Source organism: Panthera leo, chromosome C1 (genome assembly GCF_018350215.1).
Source record: "Panthera leo isolate Ple1 chromosome C1, P.leo_Ple1_pat1.1, whole genome shotgun sequence".
In the NCBI taxonomy this organism is placed as follows: Eukaryota; Metazoa; Chordata; class Mammalia; order Carnivora; family Felidae; genus Panthera; species Panthera leo.
In genome coordinates, this window is record NC_056686.1 from 19158234 (window position 1) to 19177195 (window position 18962).

At 45.0% G+C, this 18962-nt stretch overlaps 1 protein-coding gene and 1 long non-coding RNA gene across 4 annotated transcripts; one reads left to right on the forward strand and one right to left on the reverse strand.

The window, feature by feature from the left end:
- Positions 1 to 856: 856 nt before the first annotated feature.
- On the forward strand, positions 857 to 18851 carry MTFR1L (mitochondrial fission regulator 1 like). Of its 3 annotated transcripts, none has more exons than XM_042951017.1 (7): positions 857 to 940; positions 4036 to 4179; positions 4693 to 4797; positions 7562 to 7671; positions 7892 to 8103; positions 9310 to 9631; positions 17829 to 18851. In XM_042951017.1, the coding sequence occupies exons 2-7, from the start codon at positions 4156 to 4158 to the stop codon at positions 17932 to 17934; spliced, it is 879 nt and encodes a 292-aa protein (XP_042806951.1). In that variant the 5' UTR covers positions 857 to 940; positions 4036 to 4155; the 3' UTR covers positions 17935 to 18851. The 3 variants fall into 3 exon arrangements, with proteins under 3 accessions (XP_042806951.1, XP_042806953.1, XP_042806952.1); XM_042951019.1 differs by lacking the exon at positions 17829 to 18851 and adding an exon at positions 10389 to 10470; XM_042951018.1 differs by having other exon boundaries at positions 897 to 969.
- Positions 8419 to 10456, reverse strand: LOC122226968. Its single transcript, XR_006205832.1, has 2 exons — positions 10367 to 10456; positions 8419 to 9629 (listed from the first exon to the last, which is right to left on the reverse strand). It is a non-coding gene; the product is annotated as an uncharacterized LOC122226968 (long non-coding RNA).
- Positions 18852 to 18962: the final 111 nt, after the last annotated feature.

The following is an 18962-nucleotide window of genomic DNA, read 5'->3' on the forward strand; positions in this document are numbered from 1 at the left end:
CAGGGGGGGGGAAGATAGCAGAGCATTAAAGCAAGCACGGAGTTCTGAGCAAGAGGCCCTGTGTGACTGCCCAAACCGGTCCCCGCTATGAAGCCAGCCTGTCCCTGGCAGTTGGGACCAAAGAACTGTGGCCTGGGAGCCAGGCACTGCTGTATACTGAGGTCACAGGAGGGCATGCGACCCAGGCCTGGCTGCCATGAAGACCAGGACCAGGACGGTGAGGGTTTAAGAACAAAGGGAGTGGGTGAGTGACGCTGGAAGGAATGTGGGTCTCTTTCCCAATGCCTCTGGGGTCTTGCCCATCAATCTACCATCTCACTGAAGCTGCCTTGTGTAGATTGTGAGATACATAACGGCTAAAATAGAAGAGGCCTCTTCCTGCCGGACAGAAGGCTGTCGAGGGTCTTGGCTGGGAAACATGAAGTGTGAAAAGGGGACCAAGGCGAGATAAGGCAAGAGCTGGGTCCGGAGGGCCTGGAGAGCGCCAGGTGGAGGATTCTCAAGGCTGCAGTAGGCTTAGGGACAGCAGGCGCCACACAATTTGGGCGTCTTGAGAGGGGCACGTAGTCGGACATCCGCTGCTAGAGGTCGTCTCGGGACTACCCCGGGAGAGCACCTAGAAGGCGGACACCAGCGGCGGATGCGACCAATCAGGCCGCGGGGATGTCCAAGCATCGTCAACTTTTCCCAGGGGCTGGGCCAGCGCAGGCGTGGTCTCGGGGATGGGCGTGTCCCCTCCTTCGGCGTCCCCACCTGAGGCCGCCCGCCGCCCCGCCCCTGCCGAAGGCGCACTCGCCCCGCCCTGAGTAGGGTCCGCCTTAGGAGGGCGCGCGAGGTCGCGGCCCGGTGCGCAGCCGCAGAGGATCACTTCCGGGGACGGATCGGCGGAAGTGAGGGCGGTTGAGGCTGCGCGGCCGGCTGTGGTAGGAGGGGCCGTAAGGTGAGTGAGTCCCGGAGCTGGAGTCTGAGGTAAGACTAGGTCCGAGTGCCGCTCGGGAGGCGGGAGCGCGGCCTCCCGGCCCGACTGTCAACGCAGCCTAGTGTCAGGCGTTGTGCGGAGCCCGCGGCTCCTGCTCCCGCGCCAGTTCTCGCGGGAGCCCATGTTGTCGGCCTAGCTTGGCTGGGTGTGGGAGGACTCAATGCCCGTCTTCGATGGCTGAGCTATTGCAGAGGCTCCTTAGGCGGCCGGGCTACTTCGGCCGCCTCGCTTCTTCTGGGACCCGAGGGCCGCCAGGGCCGGTAGCGAGAGCTTGGCCGACCTTGGCCCCATGGGGTCGGGACGTTGCGGGGGAGGGGAGGCGTGTCCCGAGCGAGCTCCCCGCAGCGGCTCCCCCAGCGCAGCCGCTTGGGGCCCACGCGGACTGTAGCTCGGCGGGGCGCCCGGTACCGGGGTGACGAGAGCAGACCCTGCTCTGGAGGAGCCCCGAGCCTCCTGCGGGAGAGCGTGTGTGGACAGGCAATGACAGCGGCCCGGAGAGGGGTCGTGGGAGCGCGGAGGTACTGAGAACCAACCAGCGTTGCCGGCGAACCGGGGGAAGTCTAGCCGAAGACCCTTGGGACGAGGAGGGGGTGAAGGCCAAGCCCGTGTTCTTGTTCGTTCCCGAACAAACGTCGAAGTGCCCACTGCGGACGAGGCAGGCACTGTGCTGTGCCTGGGGAAGGTTCTGGCCTCCGGCAGACGGCACGTTACACGGGGACCTCATTACTGTTGTGAAAGGATTCCGAAGGAAATGTGGGGTGCTGGGGGGAGGGGGGCAGTAAGGACCTGTCAGGGAAGGGGAGGCGATGCGTGATCTGAGCCCTGAAGAATGATGTGCTTGGTGAAGAAGGTGCTGGTGTTTCCAGCGGAGTTCCGAATAGTGCTGCGAGGCGGCCAGCGTGGCTGGAGGGTTAGGGGAACGCAAGCGGTGTGGCTGTCAGGTGCGCGAGGGCCCAACTGTAGGCCTTGGGGTTTTGTCTAGTGAGGTTGGGCCCGATTGTGGAGGGCCCCGCAGGCCATTCTGTGTAGATGTGATCCTGTTGGTTATGGCAAGCCGGGGGTGGGCTAAACATAGGAGGAATGTGTCCTAGAAAGATCTCTCTGGCTGTTGTGTTAGGCCCAACTGAGTCTTTGGAAGTAAGTTTGGAGAGGAAGTGGCTGTAGTGCCTAGAGTGAGAAACAACAGGGAACCACTGTTCCGTGGAACCTGTGGCAGCACTGACATTCACCAGGGCCTGGCACAGCGGGACTTTGATAAAGGCTTGAGCTGTATGGAGTTGAGCCCATGCAGAAAGTAGCAGGATCTAGACCAGACTTGAAGTGCTTTCTTCTGGTGTGCCCGAGGGACCTTAGACGGTTCCTTTCCTCTCTTCAGCCTCCTTTCCCCGTGTGTATCAAAGTGAGTGATCGATAATTCCTCTCCCACGGGTGAAAGAGAAATCCTGCAAGGGAGGTTTCAGTCCACCCCCCGTTCAGACCCTGCCTCCCAGTGACTTCTCACCTGAGCATTCCCAGCCCTCACGACCGCCAGTTTACCTTCTGCGCTCCTCTTTACGCCCTCTCAACTTCCTGTCTTGGACCTGTGCTTTTGTTGCTGTTTTTCATCCCTTCCTACCCCCTCTGAACTCACCATGAGGTTGCGGGGCCAGGAGCCTGAATTCACCTGGCCACCTGTTTACTGTACCTTTCTTAAGCAGCGATATTCAGCCTTTGCTAGAATTATGTATTCAGGTCCCATTTCTCTTCCAGATTGTGAGTTCTGTGAGAGCATGGGTGTGTCTTACTCCTTCCAAAGCCCCTACAGGGTCTGGCACAGAGTGGGTATTGTTAGTGTCTGATGAACAAGGGAATGAGTCCATCGATTGCATCTGCTCACCGTCAGGAGCAGCTGTGACCCCATCCGTCTGTGTCTTGTTTTAACAGTTCATTAAGTACTTTAAAATCCTGTTTCACTCATTGATCCTTAAGATAATCTAGGTGGCAGCTGTTCTTGTCCCCTTTACATATGGAAAAGCCAACCTTCAGAAAGGTTATATGGCCTGCCTGAGGCTAAAAGACCTGTGGATAGCTAAGCAGGATGAACATTTGGATCTTTTCCCTGTAGCTCAGTAGATTCAGATTGGTGAGAGCTGGCTGTTCATTCTCCATTTGTCTGTTTTACATCTCCCCCTTGCCAGGACCCACCAGTGCTAGGCTTGGTGGCACGTGCTGGGCTTTTACATCCCTTCTTTAAGAATGATTGCTGGGTTTGGATGGTACCTACAATTTGGCTTTGTAACTACCAAAGGAATCCCCCCCCCCCTTTTTTTTTTAATGTTTGAGAGAGGAAGAGAATGAGTGAGGAAGGGGCAGAGAGAGAGAGAGGGAGACAGAATCCCAAGCAGGTCTGTCTGGCACCATCAGCACAGAGCCCAATGTGGGGCTTGAACTGTCGAACTGTGAGATCCTGACCTGAGCCGAAATCGAGTCAGATGCTTAACTGACTGAGCCACCCAGGCACCCCCCAAAAGAGGTCTATTTACATCTTTACCAGTACAGTCAAACCTTGAATTGCGATTAACTTGTTCTGCAAGTGTTCCGCAAGACGAGCAAACATTTCTAATAAATTTTAACTTGATAAATGAGTGATGTCTTGTAATATTGGTAATATGTGACACCGAACATCACAGGATCGCAACTGAGCCAATGGTTCTTGAAATTTGCTTTGATATATAAGTGCTTTGGGTTACAAGCATGTTTCCAGAACGAAGTATGCTCGCAAACCAAGGTTTTACTGTATTGCCTCAGGAAAGCTCGCAGAGTTGGCCAAGCTCATGCAACGAGTCTGGAACAGAACCTTTAAGGGTCTGGATTTGGAGCCATTGTTGGGTGAAAGCAGTCTCTTGGGCTGTTTTTCTCAAACCCTGTGAAACATCAGAGCATACCAAGGTTTCTGACTTGATACCTTAGTATAAGGTATACTTCTACCTTGGTATAAGTCATGGCTCTGCAGGACCTGGTTTTTGTGGGACTTGTGTGCTGGCCATTGAGTACCCACTGTGGGGATTGTTTCACAGGAAGAGAAATCTGGCGTTCCTTAGGATGGCCTGATATGAAGGAGTCACGCCTCCAGCCTCCCCGAGCCCCCAGAGCTGCCCCGCAGCTGCCTTGTCCTTCAAGTGCAGGAGCCGGTTGAAATGTCGGCAATGGAAGCCAATGTGGTAAGGGGCATTCCCAGGGCAGGGCTGTGGTGGGGAAGAGTTGAGCCCTGGGCCTGCTGAAGTTCTGTAGGAAATTCTGAGACTCTCCAGTTAATTTTTCCTTTCCCCTGGAGGCGACCCTTCCACATACACCCACCTCCCGCCCTCCCACAGATAAAGCCAACTCTCGTCTTTGAGGCAGTTAAGGAGCCAGCGGTGTTTCTGCTTTTCGGTGCAGAGGAAAGGGAGGGAAGCCTACATGATCCCTACACCCAGCTAATTCCTCACCCCCCTTCACTGATCCTCCCAGCATTGGCAGTGCCTTGTCAACAGCAATATCCCCTTAAGTGGCTGGCCAAGGTGAAGACTAGCAACTGGGGAACCTGCCCGAACTTGTATTGAGACTTGACTAACCCCCACACTGCACCGTGTCCCTGGGATTGGGGACTTCAGTCTCCCTGCTAAAGGAGAGGGGAGTAGGATGGGAGAGTAGTTAGACCAATCTCTGAGATTCCTTGTCACTCTCTGCTTTAGACCATCCCAATCTGGCAAAACAAGCCACATGGAGCTGCTCGAAGTGTAGTGAGAAGAATTGGGACCAACCTGCCCCTGAAGCCATGTCCCCGGGCATCCTTCCAGGTAAGTGTACTGGAAGGGCAGGGTAAGTAGAGGCTCAGAGACTGTGGCAGGATGGTGCTACTTCTGTGCCCCAGACTCCTTGGTGTTGCTAAGGCAGGTTGCCTTCCTGATCACTTTTTCATTTTGTCAAGAAATACTAAGTACATACAATGGATACTGGTCACTGTGCCTTCCTGATTGCACATGAAACTGTGACCACAACTGTCAGACTTCCAATCTGGTTATAAATGAATAATCTTGCATTTTTAAAATATATATATTTTTTACCGTTTATTCATTTTTTGATAAAGACAGAGTGAGTGGGGGAGGGGCAGAGAGAGAGGGAGACAGAATCTGAAGCAAGCTCCAGGCTCTGAACTAACAGCACAGAGCCTGACACGGGGTTCGAACTCACAGACCATGAGATCATGACCTGAGCTGAAGTCGGACGCTTAACCAGCTGAACCACCCAGGTGCCCCTAATCTTTGATGCCACTGGGGCCTTCAGCACCCACTCTGCAGCAGATTCTTCCCTAGCCCATCTCTGAGATGTACCCCCACCCCCCACCCCCCGCTTCTGCAGTGGAAAGCTAAGTAGCATTCTTTAGACCCAGCTACCTCCCTCCTCTAAGAACTAATGGTTAAGTACCAGCTCCTGGCTAGGTGCTTAAGATATATACATTTGGGGAACTGAGGCACAAGTACTTAAACATTCTGCCTACACAGATGTGACAAATATTTCTCTGAAAAGATATGGGTCCAGGTGGAAACAAATGAAGGAGGTGAGTTTCCGTATCAGATGCTGAGCTGTGAAATCTGTAGCTCATTTTGGAGTCAGAAGTGGTATCAGGGATAGTATTAGAGGCAAGAATAGAGTTAGAAGTGTGTGGTATGAATGGCTGTCCTGTGACCCAGATTGCCAGTTATCCAGAACTGCCTCAAGGGTATGGGCAGGATGTGCTCCTAGCTGCCTGAAGCATCAGAAACAAAGGGAAGCACAGCTAGGGAATGTAGGGACTCAGTGGATGTTGCCCCCACACTTGGCTCTAACCTCTTCAGTCCTTTGGCCAGATGCTGCTGGGCAGGGACAATCAAGGGCACAGGCTCCCACAGAGCAGGAGTATGGCATGAGTGGTAGGAGTAATACTAGCTAACATTTACTGAACACATATTGTGTGCCAGGCACTGTGCTAAGTACTTTATAGATGTTAATTCATTTAATTGTCAATAGTGGAGCAGCACTCTGGAAAGGAAAACAAATGGAGGCTTCCCCTAAGTGGCCCATCTTAACAGTAACTTCTGGGTCAGTGGAAGTCCTTTTCTGTGTAACCTTGGAGCATCACATCACTCCTGTGAGATCCAGGTTCCCTATCTAAAAGCTGGAGCTATCAATTCCTGATCTACCTGCCAATTTGTAGCAGAAACATCTGAATTTAACTCCTGTATAGATGGGTTTTTGAGAAATTATTCCTGGATTTGGTTGTCAATTCCTTTAAGGGAATCTTGCTGATTTATTTTTTAAATTTACCCATTACCCGTACAAAATATTACGGAAAATAAAAAAGGAGAAAGGAAAATAAATTACATGTAATCATATAATAACTATTAATGTTTTGGTGTAGTTCTGTTCCATCCTTTCGTAGGTGCATGTTCTTTCACTTTGATATATTCAAAGCATGACAGAATCCTCCTAACTTTTCATTTAACAGAGTCACTCAGCTTTGTCTGTTCCCTGGTTGTTGTTCACTGGGTTGAGGGGATATTTTAAGGAATCCTTATTCTTTTGGTATAATCATTTCTTGTTATTTAAATCTAAATATTCAAATTCTCAAGTTTGCTTAACACAATGTTGCTATAACAGTGTAGATCCCAGTTAGCTACAGAGGTGTTGTAAGGAGCTAGCCAGGAGAAACTTCCTGTTGATAACAAACAAGACTGTTGTCCTTCCACCTGTATTCTCCCAGCCAGAGAAAGCAAGATGTTCTTAGTGGCCATTTCTGTTAAAAGGCAGCTCTAGCTGGTCCCACTGAAGACTCCTTTGCTCTAACTAGGGGCAAGGAATGTTTTCTTTAAAAGACCAAATAGTAAATATTTTAATGTGTGGGCCATAACTACTGTTACAACTACTCACTTCTGCAGTTGCAGCTTAAAAGATGTCACAGACAATACATAAATGAATGGGTATGAACTTTTCCAATAAAACTTTATATGTAAAAACAGTTCCCAGGGCGCCTGGGTGGCTCAGTCAGTTAGTGTCTGACTCTTGGTTTCTGCTCAGGTCATGATCTCATGGTTTATGAGTTCAAGCCCCGCATTGGGCTCTGTGCTGGCGGTGTGGAACCTGCTTGGGGTTCTCTGCCTCCCTGTCTCTCAAAAATAAAACATTTAAAACAAAAAACCAGATCCCAGTCCTACCCTAGGCTGCCATGTTTTGCTTGGAAGATAGAACAGACTCAAAACTGGTCTCTTCACTCTCTCATGCATATTCCACACAGCAACCAGAGTAATCTTTTAAATCTGATTCTTAACTTAAAATCCTCCAGTGGCTCTTATTCACTTTCCAGACTCTTGCAAATCACCCTCCACCCGTAGCTCTGTCCAGTTGTGCTGAGCTATTTGTAATCCCACAAACTTTCTTCTGACCTTTTACTCAGATTGTTTCCAGGAAGCCATCCTGGTACCCAGGACTGAATTAGGTGCCCCCCCCCCCAATGTGTTTTGCAGTCTTTGATAGTCTCCTCATGATTTCAGTAATTGTTTTTTGATGACTTTTGCTTCCCTGTAGACCCTGCCCAACATCTCTGACCTGTGTCTGAGGGATGTACCCCCAGTCCCTACTCTGGCTGACATCGCCTGGATTGCTGCGGATGAAGAGGAGACATATGCCCGGGTCAGGTAGCTGAGGCAGTAGCTGGTCTGCTGGGGAATAGGGAGGGAGCTTCTTTCCAGATGAGGTGGCAGGCAGCAGGGAGAGTGTTCAAGAGGGGCCGAGGGCAACAGAAGCTGTGGGCTCTGAACCTGGCTGTGTTACTCTTATAGCAACGAGTGAAGGAACTTTAGAAGGGGTGCAGTGGCTGGCTGTCTCTGCTGACATACTTGTCTTTCCCTGGTCCAGGAGTGACACACGGCCCCTGAGGCATACCTGGAAGCCCAGCCCTCTGATTGTCATGCAGCGTAATGCCTCAGTGCCCAACTTGCGTGGGTCTGAGGAGAGGCTCCTGGCCTTGAAGAAGCCAGCCCTGCCAGCCCTAAGCCGCACCACAGAGCTGCAGGATGAGTTGAGCCACCTGCGCAGCCAGATTGCTAAAATAGTGGCAGCCGATGCAGGTAGGAGCCCCTGAGTCAGGGCCAGAATATAGCAGGCTGTTCCTTTTACCCTGGCTCTTGGTACAGGATAAGGGTAGGAAAATGATGGTCCATGATTCAGGGGGACATAGGCCCAAAACTCTGGGGCTGTTCTGAGGCCTGACTAGCCTCTGGTACTCCTTGGATGGTTTCCAACGGCCATTTGGGGCTGACTGGTTTGGTTAGGAACAAAACCTTCACTTTACCTGTGACCTCAGGCAGATTCCCTCCCTTGGCCACAAAAATCAATACCCTCATCCAAGTGTCTTTAACATCACATATTCCGTGAGCCCTCCAGCAGCTTTCATTTTTAATGAGAGAGAAGCATTCCCCACCATTGAGAGAGCTATCCCCTTTAAGCACTTATCTTCCGTTTCCTTGTTCTACCAGAGACCACCTCTCCATCCCTCCATCTGTCTGTAAGGCAGAACCGCTGGAAATAGACGGGAGTCTGTCTTGACCTAGTGCATGAAACGTCAACATGTGGATCTCGCCCCAGTTGCCCAGGGTTTATCCTCCTGTTCCTTCCATCCTCACTTTTCTGGTCCTTGTTGACTTAAGGTTTGGGAGCTGTGACTTCATCTGTTGGTACAACACATGAAAATCATATGGCAGTTATATAGAGGAATTATACTTGAGTTTTTCATTTATATGTTGGCTACATTTTTGTCATCCAAGAGACAAGCTGAAGTAGTTGATGAAAAATGAAACGTAAAAATCTTTTTGTTTTGGAAATTCTCCCTTAAGATTTGAGAAACTAGGAGGACTGTCACCATTCTGTTTTCGCTACTTCTTCCAGTCACTCAGAAGCACTAGCCCAGTTAGAGAAAGGACAGATTCTGACTTTGGTTCTGTTACTGTCGCTTTGGTCGAAATAGGGCTGTCACTCCATAGCCCACTGCAGAATGGGAGGGAGATTTTAGGTGCCTAAGCCTTTACGGGGTGGGTTCTTCCACCCTCCCAGAACACTGGAAGAACTCAGTGCTTCTGTATCTTCTTTAGATCCTGAGAGGGGAGGGTAGTGGAGGGATCCTCCACTGGCTTACACGGACTATCCCGGGCTCTCCCAGAAGGTCACGGTGTCAGCCCAGGAAATGAGTGTTGTTGGTAGGCAGTGCTTGTGGGGAGAAGATATTACTGCCGTGTTCTAGCCCAATGTCCATCCATGCCTGTTGTTTTCTCTTTCAGCTTCGGCTTCATTAACGCCAGATTTCTTATCTCCAGGAAGTTCAAATGTCTCTTCTCCCTTACCTTGTTTTGGATCCTCATTCCACTCTACAACTTCCTTTGTCATTAGTGACATCACCGAGGAGACCGAGGTAGAGGTCCCTGAGCTTCCATCAGTCCCCCTGCTTTGTTCTGCCAGCCCTGAATGTTGCAAACCAGAACACAAGGCTACCTGCAGCTCGTCTGAAGAGGATGACTGTGTTTCTCTGTCCAAGGCCAGCAGCTTTGCAGATATGATGGGGATCCTGAAGGACTTCCACCGGATGAAACAGAGCCAAGATCTGTAAGTATTTGATAAGGAGCTCTGGTGATGTATTTACTGTTTAAGTCATTTTGGCCAGTGGTCTAGTAGAAACTTACATAGTAAGTCCTCAGTAGTGGCTATAATTTACTCCATTCACAAAACTAGCTTGCTTGCTTAATAACACCCCGGGCTCTGGTTTGAGGAAAGAGCAACATTTTACATTTGGTTGGGTGATCTAACTCAATCATTGGTAGAGATTTATCTAATCCAACTTCTGTCCCCCAGAGGGGCTTCACCACTTTAGTTCTTGCTGGTGACAAGTGTCCCCATGCCCCACCCTTCAAAATAGGGTTGCATAATAATGATTTTAGTATCTCAAACTGGGTTTTTGATAGATGGGAGAATTCCAAAATGTCCCCTGGGGCACCTGGGTGGCTGAGTTGGTTAAGTGTCCAATTCTCGATTTCGGCTCATGATCTCACAGTGTTGGGATAGAGCCCTATGTTGGGTTCTGTGCTGACAACACAGAGCCTGCTTGGGATTTTCGCTCTGCCCTTTCCCCACTCACGCTGTCTCTCTCAAATAAACATTAAAAAATATACAGTGGTCCCTTCTTATACAAGCCAACTGGATTAGCCATTTGAAACTTATGAACTTGGCTGCCCATCAGAATTTGTTAAAAATACACCTTTAAACTTGCTAAAGCAGAACCTCCAAGGAATGGAGCCCTAGGTATTTTAAGTGGGGGTGGAAAGGAGTTTAGGAAATACCTACCTTGAGAAATTTCACCTCGCAGAGGAAGCCCTAGAGCTCCAGCCAGAGGGACTCACTACCTTGCAGTGTTTCTCCAAGTGTAGTCTGAGCTACCTTCGTGGGATGCACCAGAGAAGCTTGTTCACATGCAGGTTCCTGAGCACTGAAACACTGAAGTTCAACATCCAGACCCCAAAGGCTGGAGTGTGCAGCTATTTGTAAATGCAGATAAAAAAGCTCTTTTGGGGGCTGGGACATGAAGTTTGTCTCCTGAGTTGGAGTTCTTGTTGAAGGGAAGGTTACTCACCTTGGTATGTCTGGCCCCCAATTACTTGTAAAGGCTGACTGACTCCCTCATTGCTTCCTGGATAGTCAATCCTTTAGGGAAGTCATTTTTAATCTCCCTTCTTGGGGCCTAGGCTGGTTGGTCATACCCACAGTTCCTAGATCTCCTGCATTCCCAAATTCAGCTCCTGCTTCCTTTAAGCTGATCTATGCCTTTTTCTTCTGGTCAATGTTTTATAGAATGACTCTCAAACTTTCTGTTACTTGCCTCTTCACCATATTAGATCCAAACTCCTTCTCCCACTTATTTAATAGAAAGAACTGAATTGATAACTAAAAATGAGAAAGTAGCCCCATCAGCAAAGATTCAGAAATGTGACAGATTGATGTTAACCCTTACACCTAGTAAAATGACTTCATAAGGACATGTGTAATTGAAAGCACCTATTTTCTAGGTATCTAGGACACTCTTTTATGATGTATCAGGTATTCAAACCTACCCCAATCTGGAGTTGATTCTGTTCCCATGGCCCCCTTATGATGTGAATACTTTACTGTGAATTCTAGAGCTCTTGTAAAAACCTCAGGGAAGGGGCATTTGGGTGGCTCAGTCAGTTAAGTGTCTGACGTCGGTTCAAGTCATGATCTCACAGTTTGTGAGTTCAACCCCGCACTGGGCTCTGCACAGTCAGCTTCAGATCCTCCGTCTCCCTCTCTTTCTGCCCCCTCTCTCTCCAATATAAAAATAAACATTAAACAAAACCTCAGTGATAACAGACGTAGGATACTTACCCGATAAAAAGTTCAAAATGGTCATAAAGATGTAAAACTGGGAAGAAGATGGGGAGAAGAATGGATGAACACAGAACTTCAACAAAAAGAAAATATATGAAAAATACAAGTCATGGAGCTGATGAACACAATAACTGAACTGAATGAAAACACGAGAGGGGTTCACCAGCAGACTAGACGGAACAGAAGAAAGGGTAAGTGAACTCAAACACAAAGCAATAGAATATCTCCAATCAGAGCAGCAAGTAGGAAAAAAAAAAAAGGAAAAAAAAAGTGAAGATAGATTAAGGAACTTAAAGGGGCAACATCAAATGGATTAACATTCTCATTGTAGGGCTCCCAGAAGGAGAGAGACAGAAATCTTATTGAAAAAAGAATGGCTGAAAATGCCCCTTAATGTGGGAAAGGAAACAGACGTCTAGATCCAGGAGGCCTGGAGAGTTCCAAATAAGATGAACCCAAAGAGACCCTAAAAGCAGCAAGAAAAAAATAACTTGTTATGTAAAAAGGAATCCCCTCCGTAAGACTCTCAGTACATTTTCCAACACTTTGCAGCCCAGGAGGGAATGAAAGTGTATTCAAAATGCTAAAAGAAAAATTCCAAACAAAGTTATTCAGAATTAATTTCCCAGACAGTTAAAGGAGTTTATCACCACTAAATCGGCCTTAAAAGAAATGTTAAAATGACCTCTTTAGGCTGAAAAAAGCACTAATCAGAAACCGGAACACATATAAAAGAGCAAATCTCACTGGAGAGATAAATGTAATAAAAATAGTGGATTAATCACTTGTTAAGGTTAAAAACACAAAAGTAAAATAACAAAGACCTAAAAAAACAAAAGTAAAAACGTAACTGATTATAATAGTTAAGGGATATGCAAGAAAAAATGGTGAAATGTGATCTCAAAAATGGGGAGGGGGAGTAAAAATATTGAGCTTTAGAATGCAATCAAACAAGTTGGCAACTGTTTTATCAATTTAAAATAGACTTATGGATAGGAGTTCTACTTAAGGCTCATCTTAACTACAAAACAAAAACGTATAGTAAATATACACTAGATAAAAAGGAATATAAGCATACCACTAGAGAGTTTCATCAAACCACAAAGGAAGAGAGCAAGACAAGAAAGGTACAGAGAACTACAGAAACAGCCAGAAAACAATAAAATGGCAAGTACATACTTACCAATAACTTTTTTTTTTTTTTAATATTTATTCTTGAGAGAGACAGAGTGTGAACAGGGGAGGGCCAGAGAGGGAGGCACAGAATCTGAAGCAGGATCCAGGCTCCAAGCTGTTAGCACAGAGCCCGATGTGGGGCTCAAACTCACAAACCACGAGATCATGATCTGAGCCGAGGTCGGATGCTTAACCAAGCCACCTAAGCACCCCAATAATTATACCCAATAATGTAAACAGACTAAATATGCCAGTCAAAAAACAGTGGCTAAATGGGGCAGCTGGCTAGCTTAGTTGGGAGAGCATGCAACTCTTGATCTTGGGGTCATGAGGTTGAGCCCCATGCTGGGTGTAGAGATTAAATGAATGAATAAAAACTTTTAATGTTTATTTATGCTTAGGAGAGAGAGAAAGAGGAGGGGAGAAGCAGAGAGAGGGAGACAGAGGATCTGAATTGGGCTCTGTGCTGTCAGCAAAGAGCCCGATGTGAGGCTCGAACACACATACCATGAGATCATGCCCTGAAGTTGGACACTTAACTCACTGAGCCACCCAGGTGCCCCAAAAAGGACTAAAATCTTGAGGGGAAAAAAAAAAAAAGGCTATGGCTAAATGGATTAAAAACAAAACCTAAGTGCTGCCTACAAGAGACTCTTTTAGATGTAGGAACACACACAGATGGAAAGTGAAGGGATAGAAAAAGATACTCCATACAAATGGAAACCAAAAGAAAGCTGGGGTAGCTGTAACTTAGAAAAAAATCGACTTGAAAACAAAGATTGTAGTAAGAAACAAAAGGGGTTATATAATGATAAAGGGGTCAATCCAACAAGAGGATATAATATTTGTAAATATTTATGAACCCAATATAAGAACATCTATATGTATAAATAAATATTGACAGACATGAAGAGAGACAGCCATACAATAGTAGCAGGGGACTTTAATACCCAACTTGCATCAATGGATAGATCATCCAGGCAGAAAATAAGAAAACATCAGCCTTATGTGATATTAGACCAGACAGACTTTACAGATATATACAGAACATCCCATCCAAAAGCAACAGAATGTACACTCTCAAGTGTACATGGAACATTTTCCAGGATAGATCATATGGTAGGCCACAAAACAAAGAGGACTGAAATCCTACCAAGCATCTTTTCCAGCTCCAGTGATAAGAAGCTAGGTATCAGTGGCAGCTCTTTCTGTCCATGGGTTCTGTCCCGTGCTTTAATAAAACCACCTTATTTGCTCAAAAATAAATAAATAAATAAACTAGAAATCAGTTACACAAAGAAAACTGGAAAATTCACAGATAATGTGGAGATTAAACAACATCTATGAAACAACTTGAGAATCAAAGTAGAAACCAAAAGAGAAAAAAAAAAATACCTTGACACAAACAGAATGGAAATATACCAAAATTTATGAGATGTAACAAAAGCAGTTCTGACAAGGAGGTTTACAGCAATAGTGCCTATCTCAAGAAGCAAAATTCCCAAATAACTTTATACCTTAAGGAACCAGGAAAAAGAATAAATGAAACCCAAAGTTAGTAGAAGGAAGGAAATAACAAAGATTAGAGCAGAAATAAATGAAAGACTAAAAAGCAATAGAAAAGATGAAAGTAAGGGGTTATCCTTTGAAAAGATAAAAAATTGACAAACCTAGCCAGAATCACCAAGAAAAGGACTCAAAATCAGAAATAAAAGAGATTACAACTAATACCACAGATATACAAAGGATGAGACTACTATGAAAAATTATGTGCCAACAAATGGACAACCTAGAAGAAATGAGTGAATTCCTAGAAACATACAATCTATCAAGACCAAATCATGAAGAAATAGAAAATCTGAACAGATTGATTACTAATAAAGAGATTAAACCAGTAATCAAAAACCTCCCAATGAAAAAAATCTAAGACCAGATGACTTTACTGGGTGAATTCTACCAAACATTCAAAGAAGAATATCAATTCTCAAACTCTTCCAAAAAACAGAAGAGGAAGGAACTCTTTCAAACTCACTTTACAAGGCCAGCATTATCCTTACACCAAAACAAGGACACCGGAAGAAAATAAAATTATAGGCCAATATTCCTGAACACAGATGCAGAAATCCTCAACAAAATATTAGCTAACTGAATTCAACAATACCTTAAAAGGATCATACACCATGATCAAGTGGGATTTATTCAGGGGATTCAAGGATAGTCCAATATCTGCACATCAGTGTGATAAACCACATTAAGAAAACCAAGGATAAAAGTCCTATGTTCATTTCACAAGATGCAGAAAAACCTCTCAAGAAAATTCAACATCCAGTTGTGATAAAAACTCTCAACAAAGCAGGTATAGAAGGATCATACCTCAACATTTAAATAAAGTCCAGAAATGACAAGCCCACAGTTAACATCACACTGAACAGTAAAAGCTGAAAGCTTTTCCTCTAAGATCAGAACAAGAAAAAAATGCCCACTCACCACTTTGTCCTAGCCAGAGCAATCAGGCGAGAATAAGAAAACCTATCCAAACTGGAAAGGAAGAAGTAGAACTGTCACTATTTGCAGATAATACACAGAATACTTCAAGACTCAAAAACAAAATGGTTAGAAGAAATGAATTCAGTAATGTTGCAGGATACAAAATCAGTAAGTAAAAATCTGTTATTTCTATACATTAATAACAGACTACCTGAGAAATTTAAAAAAACAATCCCATTTACAACTGCATCAAAAAGAATAGAATACCAAGGATTAATTTTAACCAAGGAGGTGAAAACTACAAGATATCAAGGAAAGAAATTAAAGGAGACACAAATAAATAGATATTGGGAGAAATTAAAGAAGATACAAATAAATATATATTCGGAGAATTAATATTGCTAAAATATCCATACTACCCAAAGCAGTCTACAGATTAATGCAATTGCTATAAAAATTCCAATGGCATTCTGCACAGAACTAGAACAAAGAATCCTAAAATTTGATTTGGAACCCCAAAGACCCCAAATAGCCAAAGCAATCTTGAGAAAGATGAAGCTGAAGGCATCACACTCCCTGATTTCAAGCTCTATTACAAAGCTATAGTAAATAAAACAGTATGGTATTGGCATAAAAACAGAAACAGTTCAATGGAGCAGAACAGAGCCCATAAATAAACTCACACATATATGGTCACTTTACAACAAAGGATCCAGGAACATACAGTGGGGAAAAGACAGTCTCTTCCATAAATGGTGCTGGGAAAACTGGATAGCCACATACAAACAAATGAAACTCAACCACTATCTTAACACCACATGCAAAACTTAACTCAAAATGTATTAAAGACTTGAATGTAAGACCTGAAACCATAAAACTCCTAGAAGAAAACACAGGCATGTGGATGTAGGACATAGGTTATGGCAATGATCTTTTCAACTGGACACCAAGAGTAAAAGCAAAAATAAACAAATGGGGCTGTATCAAAAAAGCTTCTGCACAACAAAGGAAACCATCAGCAAAATGAAAGGGCAGACTATTGAATGTGAGAAAATATTTGCAAATCATATATCCAATAAGGGTTAATATCCAAAATATATGAAGAACTACAACTTAATAGCAAAAAACAAATAAAAAGACCAAAAACCCAGTCTGATTAAAAAATAGGCAGAGGGGATGCCTGGCTGACTCAGTCGGTGGGTTGTGACTTCGAGCCCCAGGCTGGGTGTAGAGATTACTTACTTGAATGAATGAATGAATGAATGACAGAGAACTGCAATAGACATGTTTCCAAAGACCTACAGATGACCAATAGGCACATGAATAGATGCTTAACATCACTAATCATCAGGGAAATGCAAATCAAAGCCAGTGTACCTCACACCTGTTAGAATGGCCATTATCAAAAAAATAAGTGTTGGCAAGGATGTGGAGAAAAGGAAACCCTTGTGACTGGGTAGGAATGTAAACTGGTGCATACACCATGAGAAACAGTATGGAGGTTAGTCAAAAAAATTAAATAGAACTACCATATGATCCAGCAATTCTACCTCTGGTATTATCAGAAAACAAAAACACTTAAGATGTATGCACCCCCATATTCACTGCAACATTATTTACAAAAAGCAAGATAGGGAAACAGCCTATCATCAATGGATGAGTGGATAAAGAAATTGTGGTACAAATACACAGTGCAATATTATTCAGCCATTAAGAAAGAATGAAGTCTTGCTATGTCCAGCAATATGATGCCTTGAGGTCATTATGCTAAGTGAAACAAGCCAGACTGAGAAAGAAAAATACTGTATGATAGCTTATATGTGAGTCTAAATTAAAAAATAAAACAAAAAACAAGCCTATAGATACAAAGAACAGACTAGTGCCTGCCAGAGACTGCAGTGGAGATGGGAGAACTAGGCGAAAGGTGTCAAAAGGTAAAAAAAAAAAAAAAACAAAAAAACTTTTTAATTAAAAAAGACGATTGTGGTGTGTCTGGGCGTCTCAGTCAGTTAAGCCTCTGACTCTTGATTTCAGTTCAGGTCATGATCCCAGAGTCATGGGATCAAGCCCTGCATCAAGCTCTGTGCTGATTGTGGAGCCTGCTTAAGATTCTCTCCCCCCGCCCCCCACCCCTCTCCCCTGCTCACATGCACATGTGCGTGCACTCTGAATAAATTTAAAAAGATTGTACCTATAGCTGACAATGTATTATATGCTTAGAAATTTGTTAAGAGCGTAGATCTCTTAAGTGTTCTTTCCAATTAAAAAAAAAAAAAAAATCTAAGAGCTCCCCTGATGAACAGATAGGGTAGTAGGAAATCTTCAGCACACCTTTTCTGTAGAACTAATAAAAGAATAGCCAAGAGTCAAGAATCCCTTCCCCTGCAGAAATTCTACAAAGAAAAGACACCAAAAGGTGGGAGAAGCTTAGCGATCATAGACCAGCTCTACCAGGTTGATAGTCCTTTACTTTGCCCACATTCTATAGCCATTTCAGGAAATAGTAAAGCATTCTAGTTAAGAAACCAGCTAGCTTGGTTTTGGATTCTGGATTTGCTACATACTAGCTGAGTATCTAGTGACTGGCAAAACTGTATAATCCTGTGTGTGCTTCAGTTTCCTCGCACCAACTTTGTACGATTGTTGTGAGGACTGAATGAGATAATATATTCAAAGACACAGAACACTACCTGAGACAGAGCAAGTACTTAATAAATCTAAGTTATGATTTTGTCTGTAGGAGCCGGAGTTTACTAAAGGAGGAAGACCCTGCCGTCCTAATCTCTGAGGTCCTAAGGAGGAAGTTTGCCCTGAAGGAAGAAGATATTAGCAGAAAGGGAAACTGACAGAACTCAGCTCTGCAAATTCAGTCTCATGCTCCTGGAATTCCTTCAATAGCTGCCTTCCTCACCACAGACCTTTCTGCCTCACAGTTAGAAATCTTTTTGCAAAGGTCTTGCGGAAATCTAGAGCTTGGACTGAAAGAGAAAAGTTAGATTATGCTTCCTTTGCTTCGAACCTTAGCAGAAGCTAAGGCATGTTTTGCACTGAGACACTTGTTACAGGTAAATGCATAGGTTGGAATGTCTCAGTCTAAAGGATGAGATAGAAGTTTGGCTTTTCCTGCCTCTGTGTGAAAATCAGTTCTAAGTGAATGGCTTATTACTTCACTGCATTAGACCCCATAACTGGTCTCACCGGACACTTTGTGCCCAGCTATCACTCTCAGCGGCTTCCTTGTAGCAGAGCAGGGCTGAGGGGAGGGGGGCTGTATTTGTATGTGTTGACAGGGCAAGGAAAATCTTATGCTGCTCCATCATAAATGGACACCAGTGCCCAGCAACCCCCCTCTCCTCCTTCTCAGTCCAACACCTAGATATAGAGGATCACACCTCTGGACCAGCTGACACTTGGGCTGCTGCTGGGAAGCCTGGGCTGCTTTTTTCTTAAATATATTTTGTAATACTCTACAACCAGATCTACCCTCCCAGGCCCTGGGCCCTCACGGGTTCCACTGATTGAAAATGCTTTCTCTTCCGTGGACTTTAGTTTAAGCCTAGTAGGAAAGAGAAATGGGGAGGACAGAAGAGTACCATCCTTCTTCCAGGCCCTTGACTGCTCCTTTGCGTTGGGCCAAGGTTTGTACCTACCACACCATGCATGACTCAGATGCCCTCGGGTCCCTTTCTCTACGGTATGTATCCTGTGTGTGTGTGGGTTGAAGCACTACCTGACATTAAATGAAGGATATGGAGAGATACTGCACCTGCTCTTTGTCTCTGGCTTGTGACCCCTTGCATCCCCCATGGGTATAGGATTCCTGTTAATTTTAAGGTATGTGAAGTTTCGTAAAAAGAGGCTTCCCCTCTTTTCT

Excerpts from the sequence above, each read along its gene's own strand:
- MTFR1L (XM_042951017.1), top strand. The coding sequence starts at position 4,156 with ATGTCGGCAATGGAAGCCAATGTG. Across the intron at positions 4,798-7,561 it reads GTCCCCGGGCATCCTTCCAG|ACCCTGCCCAACATCTCTGA; the intron begins GTAAGTGTACTG and ends GCTTCCCTGTAG. Across the intron at positions 7,672-7,891 it reads GAGACATATGCCCGGGTCAG|GAGTGACACACGGCCCCTGA; the intron begins GTAGCTGAGGCA and ends TCCCTGGTCCAG.